General features: G+C 44.3%; 2 protein-coding genes across 6 annotated transcripts in view; one reads left to right on the top strand and one right to left on the bottom strand.

Annotated features, from left to right (window-relative positions):
- LOC112251072 (angiopoietin-related protein 1) overlaps positions 1 to 1,263 on the top strand; it is a 45,228-nt gene extending 43,965 nt beyond the window's left edge. Inside the window, exons 6-7 of the mRNA XM_024421749.2 lie at positions 101 to 371; positions 584 to 1,263. Of these exons, the coding sequence (XP_024277517.1) occupies positions 101 to 371; positions 584 to 771 (459 nt within the window). The 3' untranslated portion in view covers positions 772 to 1,263. The remainder of the gene's footprint in view (positions 1 to 100; positions 372 to 583) is intronic.
- Positions 1 to 22,222, bottom strand: part of ralgps2 (Ral GEF with PH domain and SH3 binding motif 2) — a 139,493-nt gene that overhangs the window by 69,349 nt on the left and 47,922 nt on the right. For all 5 annotated transcript variants that reach the window (XR_002953610.2, XR_002953611.2, XM_024421745.2 and 2 more), the window contains exons 5-8: positions 10,133 to 10,216; positions 6,543 to 6,632; positions 6,301 to 6,393; positions 4,898 to 5,024 (exon numbers count right to left, since the gene is read on the bottom strand). Coding sequence is in view for 3 of the 5 variants with exons in the window: in XM_024421745.2 (XP_024277513.1) it covers positions 4,898 to 5,024; positions 6,301 to 6,393; positions 6,543 to 6,632; positions 10,133 to 10,216 (394 nt within the window). In the remaining 2 variants the exon portion in view is untranslated. The remainder of the gene's footprint in view (positions 1 to 4,897; positions 5,025 to 6,300; positions 6,394 to 6,542; positions 6,633 to 10,132; positions 10,217 to 22,222) is intronic.

Below are 22,222 nucleotides of genomic sequence, written 5' to 3'. Positions count from 1 at the left end.
AAACTACACAACCACCACACAACTCACAAACCATTTACTAGAAACCCTTGGAACCTGGAAAGCATATATAATATAACCTGCTGTGTCTCTCCCCCTACAGAAAGGCTTTGGGAACATAGACGGTGAATACTGGCTGGGTCTGGAGAACATCTTTAACCTGGCAAAGCAGGGAGACTACAGGCTGCTGGTAGAGCTGGAGGACTGGGTGGGGAAGAAGGTGTATGCTGAGTACAGCAGCTTCCGCCTGGAGCCTGAGAGTGAGGGCTTCCGCCTGAGACTGGGCACCTACCAGGGAAACGCTGGAGACTCCCTCAGCAGCCACAATGGGAAAATGTTCACCACGCTGGACAGGGACAAGGATGCTTTCTCAGGTAAAACAAGGGAAAAACAGTGTACGCTAGAATACGAGTACAATACTGTACTAGTACACCAACACACTGCTATGCTACAGTTTCCCAAGCACACTGTTGCTCAAGCTTCTCTGTACTGTGGTCCATCTCTGTAACATCTCTGCTCAAGTGACAACTTACCACTAGAATATTCTGTACCACTAAGCCTTTCTCTCCTCCTCTCCCATCGCTAGGTAACTGTGCCCACTTCCATAAGGGAGGTTGGTGGTACAACGCCTGTGGTCAGACCAACCTGAATGGAGTGTGGTACAGCGGAGGGGTTTACCGCAGTAAGTTCCAGGATGGAATCTTCTGGGCTGAGTACGGAGGCGGATCGTACTCCCTCAAGTCTGTCCGTATAATGATACGACCTATCGACTGAGCCTGTAACCGTCTCCACCCCACTATCTATGCCATGACCTTTGACCCATCCTAATCCCAACCCGTGACGTCTCAACTTCTCCACCAAGCTACCCATCATCTTCTCATTCTTTTCCTTTCTTACATTTTTAAGCGGAGCAGAGAAGCTGTTTAACTGTCGAGACCCAAATCCCAAATCAAACTGCTTCATGGAAACCCTGGTTCTTCTTCAGCCTCTCTGAAGGGAAGATGACACAGCGTTCTGCTATTGTTTCAACTGTCCTTCTATTGAGTCCTCTAGCATGGTCAGACAGCCATATGATAGTGCTGTGAAAGACAGCAGTGGACAGACAAAGTATGAACTCTAACACAGAGCTAGCTGCCACAGCCTTCTACAACAGTCACTATGTTATACTCTGTATGGTCGCTATGAAGGTGGTTACATTAGGAATTTCAGATGCTTATTTCACACGTTGACTGGAAAATAAATGGTTAATTTTGCCGTTTTATTTTGCTCATCTCTAGCTGGGTCTGTTGCTAGTGAATGCCTTTCTTCACAGCGTACTAAAGATTTAATAAGTTCCTTATGATGTCATCAGTTAAAAACGTTCCACAGTCAAAGGGTCCCCCCCCCCAGGCTGACAAGACTTGGTACAGTCTTCATGTACATTTAACTCTCACCCCCTCTCTCTCTTGCTTTGTTTGGGCTTGTTGTTTCGGGGTTCCCACAGAGAGGAAACGGATTGTAACAATGTGCTTTGATGTGAGAACAGCCCAGCTCACTTTGGTATGTAAATATATTTGGTTTTATTTGCGAGAGTTAATTTAAGACGCATGATTCTGCTGAAGCCAAATGTTTCCTCCATGGTCTCTCCCTTCTGTTATTTATCAACGTATTTATAATGAGTATAGTCAGTCACGCCCTGCTCAAGTTACCAGGGTTATGGCCTTTGTTTATTCCAGTAAAAAAAATAAAAAATCTAAACACCCATCAGTAAAGACAAACGTCAAGTTGACGGAGGTAAATACCTGCCATCACTTTCCATGTAGTTAAATACTAAATAAAACGGTTTCTAAATACCCTCTGTCCTCACCACGCCTCACTCACCTGGTCTGTCTCTCCTTCAACCACGCCATGGCAAACAGACAAGAACATCCAGGACATTGAGTGAACATGGTGTACAGTCAGTCAAACTAGTACGCCTGCTCGGCCACAGCTGGCATTTACATTATACGTTTGATTACAGCGCTGTATGAATGAGCTATAAGGAACAGAGAAGTCGCAAAAATGGAGGATGAGTCTTCTATGGAGAAGTTCATAATGAAAGAATGCAGCCGTGGAGAGTAGAGGAGGTGAAGTGAGGGGGAGAGAGAAGGAGGACAGGAACACTTTTCTAAAGACAAGGAGAGGAGGAACAATGAGAACCACATTTCTGTAGTTCTACATCTGCATTGCTTGCTGTTTGGGGTTTTTGGATGGTCTCTGTATAGCACTCTGACATCTGCTGATGTAAAAAAGGGCTTTAAATACATTTGATTGATTGTAGTTCAGAGAGCGAGCAAAAGAGAGCTGGTAGTCTGGGCTACAAAGATGTAAAAATGGAGGGAGAGAAAGAAAATAGGGAAAGATGATACTGAAGTAGAGGGGAAACGAAAGATCAACATAGCGAGGGCATGAACATAGCGGCTAGATGGAAGTCAAAAAGGACAAGGACACAGAAGAGAAAAGGGTAAGGGGAGGTGAAAAAAGACAGGAGGAAGGAGGGGGACATTCGTTCCATGTAAAATACTAGATTTCCAGTTTTACAAAGACATACAGTTGAAGTCAGAAGTTTACATACACACAGGTTGGAGTCATTAAAACTTGTTTCTCAACAACTCCACAACTTTCTTGTTAACAAACTAGTTTTGGCAAGTCGGTTAGGACATCTACTTTGTGCATGACACAAGTCATTTTTCCAACAATAGTTTACAAGCAGATTATTTCACTTCTAATTCACTGTATCACAATTCCAAATGGGTCAGACATTTGCATACACTAAATTGACTGTGCCTTTAAACAGCCTGGAAAATTCCAGAAAATGATGCCATGGCTTTAGAAGCTTCTGATAGGCAAATTGACATAATTTGAGTCAATTGGAGGTGTACCTGTGAATGTATTTCAAGGCCTACCTTCAAACTCAGTGCCTCTTTGCTTGACATCAAGGGAAAATCAAGAGATATCAGCCAAGACTTCAGAAAAAAAATTGTAGACCTCCACAAGTTTGGTTCATCCTTGGGAGTAGTTTCTAAAAACTCCTGAAGGTACCACATTAATCTGTACAAACAATAGTACGCAAGTATAAACACCATGGGACCACGCAGCCGTCATACCGCTCAGGAAGGAGACATGTTCTGTCTCCTAGAGATGAACGTACTTCGGTGCGAAAAGTACAAATCAATCCCAGAACAGCAGCAAAGGACCTTGTGAAGATGCTGGAGGAAAGAGATACAAAAGTTTTTTAAATTGACTGGAGGGGTTTTGTAAGGTACAGCAGCTACCTCAAATGAGAACAACCTCTTGTTAACAGAGCACGCTTGTTTGTACTATAAGTATTACACATCTCTGATTTGCACACACTCAGATGAACAAACCTCTACTTTACTGCCTGTTTATGAGACAATCACAGGTGGACAAAGAGCTCTCATAGGAGCAGGGTTCCACTGAAGACACAGAAACGCAACACGCACAAACACACACTTTTCACTAATCTGTCTTTTGACCATTCAGATCAGCTCTGAAAAAGAGCTGATTTGAAAACATCTGATAGGTTAAAAAAATAAAGTGGAAAAAAGATTCGAATTGTGCTGCCTATGTGAACGCAGCCTATGAAAACAATCAGAGAGAAGTCAATAAATCACTGCACACACACACATTTTAGGATATGGCTGCTTCTATGCCAGCACTGTGCCTCCCTCGCCCTCTCGTCCTCTCCCTCAGTTTCTTTCTCTAACGACGTGGTAGAATTATGGCAGTAGAGAATGACCGAGTATTAATGCGTTTCAGATTTGCTGTACAACACACACAGCATCATTTCCTCCCCAGTCTGCCAGAGCAGCTCAGCCTAGCACCCTACACAACTTTCACACAAAACCTAAAACATAGATCTGTACTCTGAAACACATGTGCCTTCGCACACACACTTTTTTAGCTCTCTGTTTTATTACTTTCCTCACTTCTCTTCTATAAAGCCTCTGACAGGGATGCTGGCCAGGCTATAAAGAGAAACGTAATGCAATGTGCTCAGAAATGACACCAGCATGACTGGATCTCTACACAAACACACACACACAGTGTGAAGATACATGCAAATATATAATGCTGTAAAACAGCATGCACCAGTCTGACTTCTTGTCTTTACAGAGCTGAGAAACCCCTAGCACCTGTGTGTGTGTGTGTGTGTGTGTGTGTGTGTGTGTGTGTGTGTGTGTGTGTGTGTGTGTGTGTGTGTGTGTGTGTGTGTGCGAGAGAGATTCCTGCTTTTCACATTCATCCTGTATGAACCACAACAGGAACCAAAAACATGAGTGAAGTCTGGTTTTAGCTTTAATAAAACAGGAAACCTTCAATCTAGCCCTCAAAGAACACAGGTAGAAAAAAACAGACCTACAATAAAATCCAGGAAAACAACCACACAGACAGAGACAGAGTGAGAGAAGGACCGAGAGAGAGAGAGAGAGAGCGAGAAAGATTGATGGTGCTGTAGTTCATAGGGGATTTCTGGGCTTTGTTAGTGCTCAGACAGTCTGGCTGCCAGCTTCCAGAGAGGAAAGGATGGAGCAGAGGAAATAGAAACATAAAAAGGATGGAGCAGAGGAAATAGAAACATAAAAAGGCTGGAGCAGAGGAAATATACATAAAAAGGGTGGAGCAGAGGAAATATTCATAAAAAGGGTGGAGCGACGAATATACGGTAGAGTGACCGTATACTGTAAATTGTGATGCCTTTTACCAGTGGGTGCAGCTGATTGTGGTTATCGGTGATTGCTGGGGACATAATATGGGGGACTCGTGAAAACGTCACTTTAAAATAGGAAGTGTGTGTGTGTGTGTGTGTCTGTGTGTGTGTGTGTGTGTGTGTGTGTGTGTGTGTGTGTGTGTGTCTTACCCAGGTATGGTATGCAGGAGTTCATGCTCTGGCTGCGTATGTAGTCTCGGAGACGTTTGTAGTTGTCTTCTTTGGCCATGAGATACTCCAACCGCTCAAACATTGTTTTGTCCTTCCGACTCAACAACTAGAGAGACACAGAGAAATGTTTGAGTTGAGTTATTGTAAACATACTAGGGCCGTGACAACACCAGTATCGCAATATTTTTACCACGGCAAAACTGAAAACACGAAGCAGACCTAAATTAATGGTTCTTTAAAATATTATGTGCTATAGCTTGAACAATAAATTGATGCAACTCTGGATAACAACAATGTTTACTTCCAACATTAGGGCTGTTTTCCTATAGAAGTTAAATTAGCTTTGGGTTTTGTTACTTTGCCATGATACTAGCAAGTATCTACAAGTTCAATCATATTGAAATCAATTTCATGTTCAATCAATTGAGTTATATTTTGCAACAAGACTGTCTAATTTTTGCCTCAATGTGTTTCATGAGGGACAACATGAACACAATAACATGCACAATCTGATTTAGTGCATTATTATCGGGTAAGCACGATAAGCCGCCTCAATAGCCTATTTGTAGTCATAGGTGGCAATACCGCTCTAGGGGCTGATTTGTCATCAGTATTGTGGAATAACTCCAATGTTAAGGTAAGATTTGAATGGCAAAAGCTGATTCAAGAGCAGCACTGCTTTTCTTTCGCACTTGGCAAACTTTCTCTCTACGTGCTTGTTTGGAAAACACTTACAAACGTGGCTGGTAAATAGCGATGCATCTGGTATGATCATCGTAATGCTTAAGTCATATTGCAACAGTTGTCATAACAGCTCAGCAGGATCTCAGGAGACGTCGTGATAACACTACTGATGATATCCACAGGAGCTCTGGGTGAGGGATAAGTTCTGCTCTGGCCACGGCCTAAAGTTATCCACAGTGTGTTTGAGAGAGTGTGTGTGTGTTGACTAGGAGCAGGTGTGCTGGTCTCTCTGGCCAGGCAGGTCTAGTGGTCCAGAGGATTTTCTGGCTGTCTGCTGTGTGTACTGCTGACTACTGGGGTTTATATCACTCACATTAATATTACATTTCCACCATGACATCACCGCATCAGTATGCCATTATGTCAGCCCTAATCTCCAAGGCTCTGTCCGTCTGTGGATGGATCAGAATCAGACCGCTCCCTCTTGCAAATTTCTCTGATCGGAGGTTTCTGCACAGATGCTTCCAATACACACGACCATTACATATTCCAGCAATGTATTGACAGTGTAATAACTGGTGAAATAGAGATGGACCATTTACATATGCGACTGCTCTTCACACCGTCAACACATCTCAGTTGGTTGTAGAGAGCTGTTCGAGATCCTTGTTTTGAGCTGCAGGGACACAGTAACTCACCGCCCATGTCTTGGAGAGTCTATAGATGGGAGCGCTTTGTAGGCCTGACACCACAGCCATCACTGCATGCAGGTTGTTTATGTCACACAGTTTCTGTTGGGAACAGAGAACACAGATGAATACACACACTTTCACATTACAATATATTTATTGTCCACTCGTGAATATAAATCACGAATCTGTGGTTCTTGCTTCACAAAGTACTACTGTAGAGCATAAGCAGTAGAGTACAGTGTGTGTACCTTGGCAGTTCTGATGTAGAGACTGAGTACCTCAGCTCTGATCTTCAGGGTCTGAGCATGCAGGATCTCCCTCACCACCCAGAAAGTCGTCTGGAGACACAAAACAATCAACCAACGGCATTAAATGCATAGCAGAAAGTGCTGAACAAAAAGCAGACCGATGGTTAAGGAGCACTTCCCAACAAAGACACACACACACTCAAACGTGATTGCTGGCTGAGATCTAACCATAATAGCCATTTAACATCAGGTACCATGTTCCTGCCTTGGTTCCTGACACGTTGTGAGTGAATGAGGTCTGTCTGTCTGTGTGTGTTAACCCCCAGACAGAACAAAGTGATCGGACCGAGTCATCAATGGCCATTGGCCAAGAGCTCTCTCACACACATGCACGGATCTCCTCTCATAGCAAAGCAAATAAGGTCAATAAATCAGTCAGCATCTGGTCCAACAGCCCTCATGAGAGAGGAAAGAAAGATGAGAAGTAATGGGGAAAGAATAAGCTGATATCAGGCCTCCTGAGTCTTTTATAGTCTACAGCTGTCTGTACACTGTTCGAGAGAGCGATCAGGGCAGATCCAAGATGAGCGATCTAGAGCGCTGATGTCACCTAACCACAGGACAAAGGAAATAGGTCCAGCCTGTCTGTGTAATAGACCAAGACATCAATGTCATCAACTATACACAATACCAATGGTCCCTGAAGTCTTCACCTCTGCAACCATAGCTCCCCTTATCTAACTCTCCGTCACTCGCTTACACTGCCTACTCTCCCACTCACTGGCTTTATCTCCATCTCTCCAGGAGTCACGCTCTTCCTCCCACTCACTTTCTCTCTTCCCATCTCCAAACCTTTAGAGAAGTTGTGTGTGTGTGTGTGAGACTATGGTTTTACTGTATGGTACAGGGTTGTGTTGAAGATGGGAAGGGGGAGAGGGGGGTTGCTCTGGTTAACAGAACTGACCCCCCCACACACACACACACACACACACACACACACACACACACACACACACACACACACACACACACACCGAGGGACAGTGTGAGATATTAGCTAACTGCAGGTGGATCTGTATAGAAACCCACTGTGGGTCACAGTCACGTAAGATATTAGAGTGTTGCAGGGTAGGAAAATCACTTTTCTCTAACAGCCTAGACTCTAAATCCTAGCATGCTATGAGCTACACCAAAAGGGTCCTACAATTGGTGCGATAGTCACACCACTACACTACCCTCTGGCTCAGGAGATGTCCATGCACCTTGACTCAAAATGTCAAGTTATTCACTGGCCTGCAACTGGTTTGAGTGCCTCTTCTCAGAAAAGTCAGTGTTTTTGCTCCATGGAAGTCAAGACGAAGGGAATAGTAAACAGGAGGCACAGGCTAGAATCTAAAACACTGCAGTAAATAACAGAAAGAGGGAGAAAAGAAAGACCAGCAGACAGAGAGAGACAGAGGAGAGAATGGAGATCCACTCATAAAACTAATCCCATAATACAGCGAGGCAGTACTGTTCACCTGAACAAGCTATTCCCACTAGCACGGAAACACCTGCCCTCAGTCACAGGTGCAGTGCAGACACAGCGGTCAGTGATGATATTATAAGCCACTAAAGTCTCATATAATATCCAAACTAAAGCTGCAGCAGCCTTGTAATACTACTCCCAGCAGAGAAGGTTTATAGGCCTGTCCAATATGGCCACTACACTGTCCTCATGTCACTGTAAATCACCCCGTTGCTTCTGGCAGCTGTTACAACACAGGTGCTCTGTCTCTCTCTGCGTGTGTCGATGTGTGTGCACTCTACAGCCCAGAGGAAAAAGCAGAGGCTCTTAGTTGTCTTTCCTGTAGTGTTTATGGTCTTATAAAGCTCTGCTGTTTCATCATAAATAGTATGGAACAGAGACACCAGCTGATAGCTGTGGATTAGCTCTGTAATATGGCTGAGTCCCTCAAAAGCAGTTTACGATAGCTCCCTCTCTCACTGCCTGGGTAAGGAGTTAGGTTAGGTTAGTGGCTGATGCCACGGTTAGTGGCTGATGCCTTCAACATTTGTATAGGTCTAGACTAGATACCTAAACATCACTAGCTCAACCTTGTCTGGTGAGTGTTTGTTAGAGATGACACTAATTCTAAACGTCCTGGTAGGCTACACGAGGGAACATTCCCGAAACTCACACTTTTTCCCCCCTTCAAATGTAATGTTAATATAAGACAAATGTCACCTTAAATAACATTCACAGCGATATAATAAAATAAAAAAATCTATAGAACAGAAACTACTTCTAGTGACTCACTAAATAAACTGAAGTGTAATTCAAACCATGACCCGGTCTAAAGTAGCCACCCGGTAGTACTGGCTGTGACCCACCTAAAGAGTCTGATCCTACATTATGGGAAACTGGACTAGGTTTAGGAAACAGCCTCCTCTCAGGCACCATCCACCCAGAACCTTCTCTACCCCTCTTCAACCTTCGTTAGCTCTAACCCTAACACCCCCCTTCCCCTTTTCACCCCTCTCCATCCCTGTACCCAACTCCCCACTACATCCCACTCAACAGCTACCCCTCTCCAGTCATACCAACCTATACACTCAATCCAAAACCTTTATCAGAGTGCAAGGTTGAACAATTACCTTACTGCTTCCATTAATCCAGTGTTTTTAGATAAACTTGAAGTCATACCTAAGCAGTATGGAGCTAGCTACGGGTTGATTTAGACTTGAGCAGTATTAGACTGAAAGAACGCAGACTTCCCCTTGTCATCCAAAGACTGCTACCAATAGAGTTAAAGGAAGAGTACAAAGACTGGAGAATCTCTGGGACTGCCTCTTCTCCCTGTCCAAGTCCCATTATTCACAAGGCTCACTTTCCTTCGCTGATGTCCGTCTGCCTGCTGCTTGTCAGCCAGCGCTGTGGTGTACAGTGAACTAACATCTGTAACGGCTGTTTGGGCTAGCCTAGAAATGGGGAGGTTTACACAAACACATTCCTCTAACATCTCATACAGAGACCACAAGGTCTTAAAGACACTTAAATGGGTAGGGAGAGACTGGGGAGGTTGGAGAGAGGGAAGGGGCAGAAAGAGCAGGATGAAGGTGAAGGCCGCCTGTGCGTCATGAGAGGGCTTCCTGTGGATGACTTCACAGTCACTGAGAGTGCGGGCCACACACACACACACAAAAACCATGCACAAACACATTCTCAGACCACAAAGAAATGTGTCCAAACAGTTGAACACCAGAGAGAGTGAGGGAAGGAAGTCTAAGGTCTCTTCTGAGCCTTCATTAGCCATATCAGTCTGATGGGGCTAAACAATGAGACAGACGGGGTTTGAGTGTGTGTTCCCTATAGGAGATGAGTCAACAAGTCAGCAGGAGGTACGTTTTGTTACCATGACATCCTCCAAGCTCCAAAACAAAGGATTAGGGAAGAGGGGATGATTTGGGATGTGGTGAAGAGAGGATATAATCGCTCCATTACCTGCTAGCCAAGACTGAAGGTTCATTACTCAGCTCTAGGGGTACATTACACCCCCTGTTCACCCCCCGCTTTTCTGCCTGCCTCTCTGTATGTGTGTGTGTGTTACCTGGTTGAATCTGCGGGTGAAGGCCACAGCATTGGGAGCAGAGCTGTGCTTCTCCTTCTTGTTCCAGCCACAACTCGACAGCTCCTAAACACACAAACACCCAGTTAAGTGATATAGTGTGTGTCTGTCAGATTGACATGACACACCCAAAACACACAACAGATCCTAAAGCAGTCACACACACACAGATTTAAAACAACTTTCACAGTTGGTCTTGAACTTAGTAAAGAGTTAATGTTTTTCACAAAAGACAAACCCAGTTTGTTCTTAACAGTTCAGAGAGAGAAGGTGTACAGGGCATATAGAAACACCAACGTTCCCTCCAGCTGAACAGCATACTACTTTTAACTACCGAATAAATTAAAATCAAATCTATCAAACTCTGCACCACCTTGTGCTTCCTCAGAGCAGAGGGTGAACAATCATCCCAGTAATCAGATACTAGTGCCCTTGGACAGACCCTGTACCAGCCCTGAGGGCCGAGACCACACACACAGACAGCAGGGGAAAAGAGACTTCTCTGGGCACAGCAGACTGGATCAGGGGCCAGGGATATTATCAGGGACAAATTGATTGAAGAGTAGGAAAATGTGGTGTAATCTCTACTAATCAGCTGAACTTCTCTCCTGATGACCTCCTCTAACACTGGCTGTCTGGAGGCAACCTCCTCCACCACCCCTCCCCAGGCCAGTGAGCCGTCACAAAGAAACATACGCAATTTCCCTGTGTGTGTTTGAAGGGGAACAAGTAGAAGTTGGCAGGTCGAAGTGGAGAGAGAGAGCGAGGTGGTGAGGAGTCCAGAGCCTCCTGACAGCAGCTTTCAGCAGGCCTCAGTAAACTGTTACACTGCTGCCCTGACAGACTCCACACCACTAAGAGAGAACCGTGTGTGTGTGTGTGTGTTTGAGCCCAGTAGTTAAGTCGCTTACGACTCATTCAGTTAACCTACACTCCTCTTTAAACATGCGCTCACCTCTACCTGTCTCTCAACCCCTCTATCCCGCTCTTGTTATTCACGCCTCCAGTGTTCTCCTTCCCCATCTCCTAATAAAAGGCTCCCACATTGGGATATGCCATTGGGAGACTGACTAAAGGCATCTGCATGCCTCCCAGCCGAAAGAGTTCGGATGAGTTTGTGCATATATGATGACATTGTGATGTTTTTATTAGTTTTGGACTTCATTAAGGTTTTTTTCCAGTTGTTCGGGCAGACAACCTTTTTGGCTGCCCGAACAAGTCTACGCCCTTTCGTCTGTGATTGTTCAACATCAGCAGTGGTGGGCCGTCAGGGCCAGCAAGGCCTTCTCTGCTGGCCTAAACATCATTAGAATATTTTTTTTTTTTTTAATATATTTTCCCACAAATATGTATTAAATTATTCCCCAGAGTAAGAGTTACACTCTTCATTTCATAGCTTACCTCTTGGTTGCACTGCTTCCAGCCCCAGGTTGAGATTTGGAGGGCTGGTCTTTATGTTAGATCTTTTATCCAATCATATTCAGCCATGTGTTGCCAGGGGTCTAAAATCTGCCCTCAGGCCTTCAGAAATCAACAGTGCGGGCGCTTGTAGCTTAAAGTGAATGGAAATTAAAATTTAGTGTCAACCAATCAGCTTTAGAGTTGACTATTGTATGCCTGCTGGCTGGCTCCAGTGTTACACAGGAGCCAGCTAGCAGGCGTAGTGCGTGCTCGTCTTTTGATTGGATTACCAATATTGAGAGGCAGGTCCTATGGGCAGGTCTATGCAGAACCTCAGAACTAGGAAACTGAATTTGATAAACAAATTAATTTGCGTACTACTAAGCTGTTTTTTCAACCCACAATGGCAGAAGGAGGAGAAGATATCGATTTGGTCGAGGATATAATTATAACGCCATTCTCAAGACGAACTTTTCAAGAAAAGTTTGCCTTTGTAAGGAGAGGTCGCCCGACGCCAACGCTACAAAGCCTGTCAACAGGCGGGAAAGGGGTTTGTTCGCCACTTTCAAAGTTCCAACTACGAGCACCATCAATGGCTCACAGGCTCCGAGAAGCACTGCAAACTGCACTGCTGGGAATGCCTATTATTACAATTGAGCGAGAGAGGCGCGGGTTCACTCAAATCTACGTTGACACAGCGCGCATCTCAAGTTCACCCAGCGCACGCAGAGGCCCAGCACAAGGAGACCCTCGCACATACTACCAACAACTCCACAGCAATATTCTGGACAACATTCTTTGCCAGATACGAAACAGATTTCAAGACCACGAAAAATGTATGTCTCTCTCCCTCCTGGACCCCCAGCACTTTCAGACCTACCGGAAAAAATCCCGCAAACAGCCTTCTCCAGCATAACAGAGAGTCACGGAACACTGTTCGACCTATCCAAGCTAAAAACAGAACTGACTAATGTATGCTATGACTGATTTTGAAGGAAAAAGTCCCTCTGATCTCCTTGATTTCCTTAAGCAGAAAAATCTGAATGAGGACATGGGGCAACTTTACACATTGGCATGTGTGACAGTGACCATCCCTGTGTCCACGGCTTCTGTCGAGCGGACATTCTCGGCCTTAAAGCGAATCAAAACGTATTCCAGAAATGCTACTGGACAGACTCGGCTTTCAGCATTAGCCTCCATGTCGATAGAAAAGGACTTATTGGTGGAACTAAAACGCACAGATAGACTGTACAACTGACTGAGTCATTGAAGTCTTCTTGAGGAAAGAAAGGAGGATGGATTTTGTGTTCAAATAATCAGTCTTTGGTGAGTAGGCATACAATGCATTTTATTTTTTATTAAATGTGTATGTATGTTTCGCATTTTATTTCATGAATATTAAATAGCCTATATATTAACATAATAAAATGGCAAATAGCCTATTTGTTTTCTTTATTTTATTTTCAGTGAATCGTTATGCGTCTTTATCATCACGGTGAAACTGCTTTGGGTGCGACGCAACGCCTGGTTATACTGCATTTCTGTCTAAATGTATAGTGTCCAGAGCCATGGCATCATAATGATGGTAATAAGAGGTGGGACTGTGTAGGACCTCACTGAAGGCCCAGGCCCCAGGCCCACGGCACGCCACTGAACATCAGGGATTCTTCAGTAATGACGAGATTACTCGTTTTAATGCCATTTTTTTCATTGAGAAATACTGCACCAAATATAGTTAGATGTAAAATTGTGCGACTAACATCTACTCTGTAAAAACCTTCTTAGATGAGTTTCGCTAGTTTCCACATCGTCAAGGCCTAAAGATCAAGTACCAGAATCAGTCAGAATCAATCAATGATATTAACCTACCACATAGCTGTTGTGTTACTTACAATTGTCACGTGGTCATGTCTGTGCCATAACATTGTTGAATTGGTGCCAATGACTGAGAGTAAAGCAGAAAAATAGCTTTTTACAACAAATTCTGAATCATTACTTGAAAGGCACTGGTTGCCTTGGCAGTTGGTTGGTCCCAGCCCTACCCTCACCTCAAAGCTTTCCATCGCTACATCAGACATACAGTAAAGTACACAGCTCTGGCTAACACACAGATGAGCCCACAGCATGCATTTTCAAGTACACACACAGCGAAATGAACTCTTGCCAAACCACTAACAGAGCTGAGCTCATGTGAGATACCACCGCCACTTCTCTGCTCTGGGCCTTGTTTCAGTCAACACAGTAAAAACCTGGAGCACCACACACCCTGTGGACCTAAAGAGCATCAGCTACAGCTGAGGAGAGTGGGATGAGGGAGAGAGAGGGTGTTAGAGAGAGTGAGTGAGGGGGCATTAGCTACGGATGAGAGAGCATTAGCTACAGATGAGAGAGAGAGGGGGGCATTAGCTACAGATGAGAGAGGGGGGGGCATTAGCTACAGATGAGAGAGAGAGAGGGGGGCATTAGCTACAGATGAGAGAGGGGTTAGAGAGAGTGAGGGGGAATTAGCTACAGTTGAGAAGAGTGGGATGAGGGAGAGAGAGGGGGTTAGAGAGAGTGAGGGGGCATTAGCTACAGCTGAGAAGAGTGGGATGAGGGGGATAAAGAGAGTGGGGGGGGCATTAGCTACAGCTGAGAAGAGTGGGATGAGGGAGAGAGAGGGGGTTAGAGAGAGTGAGGGGGGGCATTAGCTACAGCTGAGAAGCCCTACATTCCAGCCCCCTATTGGCTAGTCTTATGGTGGTTAGCTCATATCCTGCAAATAGGTATGCATCCCTACATACCTAGTTTTATGTGATGTGTAGGAGATGAGTTTCCCAGAGACACTGCGTCCATAATGCCTATAGTGCATGTTTTACTATTGTCCTGGGCCGGTTTCCCAAAATCATCTTCAGGTTAAGTTCTTCGCTATATCCTTCGTAGGAGCATTGTTAAATCACCATCGTTAATCAAACCATCGTTAATGTTGCACTTGAAAACGCTTGTAATGTAACGGCTGCTTCACACCACTCGTAGAACAATTAAGGGTGTTGTCAGATGCTTTTTAACTGATCGCCAGGGACACGCCAACACTCAGACAATTTACAAACTAAGTATTTATGTTTAGTGAGTCCACCGCATCAGATGACCACACTCTCTTGAGAAGTGAGTAAATTAGACAATTTTCCTGTCCTGCTAAGCATTCAAGATGTAACTGGTACAATGTATGGTGTAAAAAGTATATTTCTTTCAGAAAGTACTGGAGTAAAAGTTGTTAAAAATATAAATAGTAATTTAAAGTACAGATACCCAAAAAACGACTTAAGTAGTACTTTCAAGTATTTTTACTAAAGTACTTTACACCACAGCTTACAACTGTAGCCCATTCACCCTCTGAATGGCATACATACACAATGCATGTCTCAATCCTTCTTTAACCGGTCTACTCCCCTTCATCTACACTGATTAAGTGGATTTAACAAGTGTTACCAGTAAGGGATCATAGCTTTCACCTGGTCAGCCTACGTCATGGAAAGGATGTTCCTGCTCCGACAGAGATGGCCGCCTCGCTTCGCGTTCCTAGGAAACTATGCAGTATTTTGTTTTTTTACGTGTTAATTCTTACATTGGTACCCCAGGTAATCTTAGGTTTCATTACACACAGTCGGGAGGAACTACTGAATATAAGAGCAACATCAACTCACCATCATTACAACCAGGAATATGACTTTCCCGAAGCGGATCCTGTGTTTTGCCATCCAGGACAATGGATCGGATCCCAGCCAGCGAACCTAAACAACGTCAACGTAAAAGGGACAAACGAAGCGGTCTTCTTGTCAGGCTCTGGAGACGGGCACATTGCGCACCACTCCCTACCATACTACTCGCCAATGTCCAGTCTTTTGACAACAAGGTTGATGAAATCTGAGCAAGGGTTGCCTTCCAGAGAGACAGAGACTAACGTTCTTTGCTTCATGGAAACATGGCTCACTGGAGAGACGCTATTGGAGTCGGTGCAGCAAGCTGGTATCTTCACGCATCGCACCAACAGAAACAAGCATCTTTCTGGTAAGAAGAGGGGCGGGTGGGTATGCCTTATGATTAATGAGACGTGATCATAACAACATGCAGGAACTCTAGTCCATCTGTTCACCCGACTTAGAATTCCTCACAATCAAATGTTGACCGTATTATCTACCAAGGGAATTCTCTTCAATTATAATCACAGCCGTATATATTCCCCCCCAAGCAGACACATCGATGGCCCTGGACAAACTTTATTTGACTCGTTGTAAACTGGAAACCACTGTCATGACTTTGGCCTGGGGGATAGGTTTATGACCGTCATAAATACCTCTTTCCCCCCCCTTTTTTTCCTCTCTACCCTACTAAGGTTACATTTGCAAAACCCTTGGTTAACATAGAGATTCTGGGAACGTCAGAATGTGGGGGGAAATGAACTATATTCTGGTAATCTGAACAATTGAACATATGTGGTGGTACTTAAGGAATACGATGTCAGTTCGATTGTCATCTGAGACATTCTCAATGATAAGATGACAAACTCTACAGTGGAAAGTCTACACATCCGAGTTATCGGATTCACATGGAATTGTTGTTCAATTTAAATGTTTGAATATGAAATCATTTGTGATGGGATGAAATGTGATTTTAGCTTCTAAAATGTGAGATGTGGGTTTTCATAAGTTAGGGATGCTCACTCAGTGGCCCGCCCACGTGAAGAGACAGAGGTTGTAAACTGTCACACCCCCCTTTTCTCCCTTCCTATATAAAGCCTTGACGACAACATAACTTCCTGTTCCGAGGATGACGGTCCTATGTCAGAATGGTTCAGATAATAACTACAGAATGAAGCCAACATCAGCATGAGCTTTGGTTGCAAATGGTATGAATTTTGAACTCATATTCACGACAGAAGTGATACCTCCTAGCCGTTGATTAGCGACCGCAGCTGCAAACGCAGGTAAGGAAAGAACAGAGTATTCCATCTATCACACAACAATGTTACTACAACTTATCCAAGTGACCACCAGAGATTCTTCAAAAGGACAGAGGACTCGGTTTGGCAACACGGTCTTCCATCTACCACCAACATACTGAAGCGCAGGTCAGAGTAAATAATTATTGCATTTTCCTTTTCCAAATGGGCAGTAATTTAGAATGCATAAGACACTGTATTTGCGATAGCACAACTATTTCCCTTTTTTCCTCAGTCTCCCGCTCTTTCACTCAACCCATCCCCTTTTCCTTTGTGTAACAAGCTGTCATATCTGTTCCGCCCGCTAGGGACGTTTTCCTTTAAGATGTCATTTGTAATCACATTATGATTAATTGTGTGTATGTGAATTCTGTGTGATTAGTTAGGTATTTATTAAATAAATAATTAAACACAATTTTGTATAGCTGATTCAAAATTGTTAGCCAGGGTTCTTGCAGATAACCAAGAATTTACAACTTTCAGATTATGAGACTGAAGTAAGATGAAGATTAATTTTGACTGCTATTGATGTAAAATATTACTAGGTCTTTAAGAGTTTATTCGGAAGATAACAGCTCTATAAATATTATTTTGTGGTACCCGACTCTTTGGTTAATTACATTTACATGATTAGATCACTCAGGTGTTATTAATTACGGAGAAATTATTTTATAGAATAGCATGTCATATCACTTAATCCGGCATAGCCAAAGACACAACACCACATATCCTGAGGCTGCATTCATTGTAGCTGGGGATTTTAACAAGGCTAATCTGAAAACAAGACTCCCTAAATTCTATCAGCATATCGATTGCGAAACCAGGGCTGGTAAAACCCTGGATCATTGTTATTTTAACTTCCGCGACACATACAAGGCCCTCCCCCGCCTCCTTTCAGAAAAGCTGACCACGACTCCATTTTGTTGCTTCCAGCCTACAGACAGAAACTAAAATAAGAAGCTTTCGCGCTCAGGTCTGTTCAACGCTGGTCCGACCAATCTGATTCCACACTTCATGACTACTTCGATCACTTGGATTGGGTTATGTTCCGCATTGCGACAAACAACATTGACAAATACGCTGATTCGGTGAGAGAGTTCAAAAGAAAGTGCATCGGTGATGTCGTACCCACAGCAACTATTAAAACATTCCCAAACCAGAAACCGTGGATTGATGGCAGCATTCGCGCGATACTGAGAACCACTGCTTTTAACCAGGGCAAGGTGACCGGAAACATGACCGAATACAAACAGTAGCTATTCCCTCCGCAAGGCAATCAAACAAGCTAAGCGTCAATATAGAGACAAAGTAGAGTTGCAATTCAACGGCTTAGACACAAGAGGTATGTGGCAGGGTCTACAGTCAATCACAGATTACAAAAAGAAAACCAGCCCCGTCGCAGACCAGGAAGTCTTGCTCCCAGACAGACTAAATAACTTCTTTGCTCGCTCTGAGGACAATACAGTGCGCCACTGACACGGCCCGCTACCAAAACCTGCGGACTCTCCTTCACTGCAGCCAACGTGAGTAAAACATTTAAACGTGTTAACCCTCGCAAGGCTGCAGGCCCAGACGGTATCCCCAGCCGCGTACTCAGAAAATGCGCAGACCAGCTGTCTGGTGTGTTTACGGACATATTCAATCAATCCCAAGACACCTAGGTAACGGAGCTAAACGACTACCGCCCCGTAGCACTCACTTCCGTCGTGCTGAGAGAGAGACTACTCCACCCTACCTGACACCCTAGACCCACTCCAATTTTCTTACCGCCCCAATAGGTCCACAGACGATGCAATCTCAACCACACTGCCCTAACCCATCTGGACAGGAGGAATACCTATGTAAGAATGCTGTTCATCGACTACAGCTCAGCATTTAACACCATAGTACCCTCCAAACTCGTCATCAAGCTCGAGACCCTGGGTCTCGACCCCACCCTGTGCAGCTGGGTACTGGACTTCCTGACGGGCCGCCCCCAGATGGTTAGGGTAGGTAACAACATCTCCACCCCGCTGATCCTCAACACTGGGGCCCCACAGGGGTGCGTTCTGAGCCCTCTCCTGTACTCCCTGTTCACCCACGACTGTGTGGCCATGCACGCCTCCAACTCAATCATCAAGTTTGCGGACGACACTACAGTGGTAGGCTTGATTACCAACAACGACGAGACAGCCTACATGGAGGAGGTGAGGGCCCTCGGAGTGTGGTGTCAGGAAAATAACCTCACACTCAACGTCAACAAAAAAGGAGATGATTGTGGACTTCAGGAAACAGCAGAGGGAGAGTAGTGGAGAGGGTAGTAAAGATGGTTTTAAGTTCCTCTGCGTACACATCACAGACAAACTGAATTGGTCCACCCACACAGACAGTGGTGTGAAGAAGGCGCAGCAGCGCCTCTTCAACCTCAGGAGGCTGAAGAAATTCAGCTTGTCACCAAAAACACTAACAAACTTTTACAGATGCACAATCAAGAGCATCCTGTCGGGCTGTATCACCACCTGCTGCGCCCACAACCGTAAGGCTCTCCAGAGGGTAGTGAGGTCTGCACAACGAATCACCGGGGGCAAACTTCCTGCCCTCCAGGACACCTACACCACCCGATGTCACAGGAAGGCCATAAAGATCATCAAGGACAACAACCCCCTGAGCCACTGCCTGTTCACCCCGCTATCATCCAGAACGCAAGGTCAGTACAGGTGCATCAAAGCAGGGACCGAGAGACTGAAAAACTGCTTCTATCTCAATGCCATCAGACTGTTAAACAGCCACCACTAGCATTGAGTGGCTGCTGACAACATATTGACTCAACTCCAGATCACTTTAATAATGGAAATTGATGTAAAAAATGTATCACTAGCCACTTTAAACAAATGCCACTTAATATGTTTACATACCCTACATTACTCATCTCATATGTATATACTGTACGATACCATCTACTGCATCTTGCCTATGCCGTTCTGTACCATCACTCATTTATATATCTTTATGTACATATTCTGTATCCCTTTACACTTCTGTGTATAAGGTAGTAGTTGTGGAATTGTTAGGTTAGATTACTCGTTGGTTATTACTACATTGTCGGAACTACAGTGCCTTGCGAAAGTATTCGGCCCCCTTGAACTTTGCGACCTTTTGCCACATTTCAGGCTTCAAACATAAAGATATAAAACTGTATTTTTTTGTGAAGAATCAACAACAAGTGGGACACAATCATGAAGTGGAACGACATTTATTGGATATTTCAAACTTTTTTAACAAATCAACAACTGAAAAATTGGGCGTGCAAAATTATTCAGCCCCTTTACTTTCAGTGCAGCAAACTCTCTCCAGAAGTTCAGTGAGGATCTCTGAATGATCCAATGTTTACCTAAATGACTAATGATGATAAATACAATCCACCTGTGTGTAATCAAGTCTCCGTATAAATGCACCTGCACTGTGATAATCTCAGAGGTCCGTTAAAAGCGCAGAGCATCATGAAGAACAAGGAACACACCAGGCAGGTCCGAGATACTGTTGTGAAGAAGTTTAAAGCCGGATTTGGATACAAAAAGATTTCCCAAGCTTTAAACATCCCAAGGAGCACTGTGCAAGCGATAATATTGAAATGGAAGGAGTATCAAACCACTGCAAATCTACCAAGACCTGGCCGTCCCTCTAAACTTTCAGCTCATACAAGGAGAAGACTGATCAGAGATGCAGCCAAGAGGCCCATGATCACTCTGGATGAACTGCAGAGATCTACAGCTGAGGTGGGAGACTCTGTCCATAGGACAACAATCAGTCGTATATTGCACAAATCTGGCCTTTATGGAAGAGTGGCAAGAAGAAAGCCATTTCTTAAAGATATCCATAAAAAGTGTCGTTTAAAGTTTGCCACAAGCCACCTGGGAGACACACCAAACATATGGAAGAAGGTGCTCTGGTCAGATGAAACCAAAATGGAACTTTTTGGCAACAATGCAAAACGTTATGTTTGGCGTAAAAGCAACACAGCTCATCACCCTGACACACCATCCCCACTGTCAAACATGGTGGTGGCAGCATCATGGTTTGGGCCTGCTTTTCTTCAGCAGGGACAGGGAAGATGGTTAAAATTGATGGGAAGATGGTTAAAATTGATGGGAAGATGGATGGAGCCAAATACAGGACCATTCTGGAAGAAAACCTGATGGAGTCTGCAAAAGACCTGAGACTGGGACGGAGATTTGTCTTCCAACAAGACAATGATCCAAAACATAAAGCAAAATCTACAATGGAATGGTTCAAAAATAAACATATCCAGGTGTTAGAATGGCCAAGTCAAAGTCCAGACCTGAATCCAATCGAGAATCTGTGGAAAGAACTGAAAACTGCTGTTCACAAATGCTCTCCATCCAACCTCACTGAGCTCGAGCTGTTTTGCAAGGAGGAATGGGAAAAAATTTCAGTCTCGATGTGCAAAACTGATAGAGACATACCCCAAGCGACTTACAGCTATAATCGCAGCAAAAGGTGGCGCTACAAAGTATTAACTTAAGGGGGCCGAATACTTTCGCAGGGCACTGTAGAAGCACAAGCATTTCGCTACACTCGTATTAACATCTGCTAACCATGTGTATGTGACAAATCAAATTTGATTTGAATGTTTTGTACACTCAGTTTATAAAAAGGCTATAGGCCTATTTCAATCATATTGAAGGAAAGTTCCATCGCTAGAGGGAAACCAGGCCCTGTTCACTTTTCCATACAGGTAATGTCATGGCTCATAAAATGGTAGAAGAGGGAGTGGACACAAATAAACACACAGTAAGCTGAAATGCTCTACTCAGATAATCTCTGTTTTTAAAAGCAACACACTGCCTGTGTGTGTGCCATGTTTAAACTAGAAGTTGAGTGTGTATTCTATTTCCAGTGAGTGTCTGTGTGTGGTGGGTACAGACTTCTAAGAGAAGTGGCATACATCTCAGTGGTACGTATTAAAATGTCAGTGATGCCGCTTCCCTACAAGCCAAAACAATCTCTTCCTGACAAAACATAATTTACTTCTAATGCTGTTTATGTAACCACAGGGTAAAAACATGACTTTTCCTCTCATGTTCTGTTCATGTTTCAGCCCCAGAACAGACAGCCATCACTGAGCATATGGAGCGAGACGGAGCTACAGAGAGATGGAGGGGTGGGGGAGAGAGAGAGAGGACAGAGATACAGGATGAGGTGATATCTGCAGGTGGCGGGGTCTAGTGGGGCACCGCCCATCTCCTGAGCCAGGGGTCTGTCTGCAGCCTCTACCGGAGTATCCTCTCCCCTCTGTATCATTGCCCGTTCTCCAGACAGGATCCAGTCAGACCCATGTCACACTCCTCTAAGCAAAACAAAAAACACAGGCCTCTGCTAGAACTAACTTTGAATTTAACAACACTTGTAAACTAGACTAGACATTGCTTCAGTTACATGTTTTCAGCAGCTCAACAACTTTTCTTTCCCTCCATCCCTCTCCCCTTTCCTCCCTCTCTATGAACCAGTCTATCTTTTTGTAACATTTTTCCATTTCCCAGAAAACAGCTCCAGCAGCTGTTGAGGGAGACATACCTGGATGTCGCGGTCATTTTCTTCTTCTTCCTCCTATGGCCTACCAGCTACCACTGATACCGGGGAGAACACCGTGAGGTGAATCATTCAGAGCAGGACACATGATGAATAGATGGAGG

Source organism: Oncorhynchus tshawytscha, linkage group LG05 (assembly GCF_018296145.1).
Source record: "Oncorhynchus tshawytscha isolate Ot180627B linkage group LG05, Otsh_v2.0, whole genome shotgun sequence".
NCBI classification, from domain to species: domain Eukaryota; kingdom Metazoa; phylum Chordata; class Actinopteri; order Salmoniformes; family Salmonidae; genus Oncorhynchus; species Oncorhynchus tshawytscha.
The sequence above is the reverse complement of the archived record's forward strand: the minus strand, read 5'-3'. Positions and strand labels throughout refer to the sequence as shown.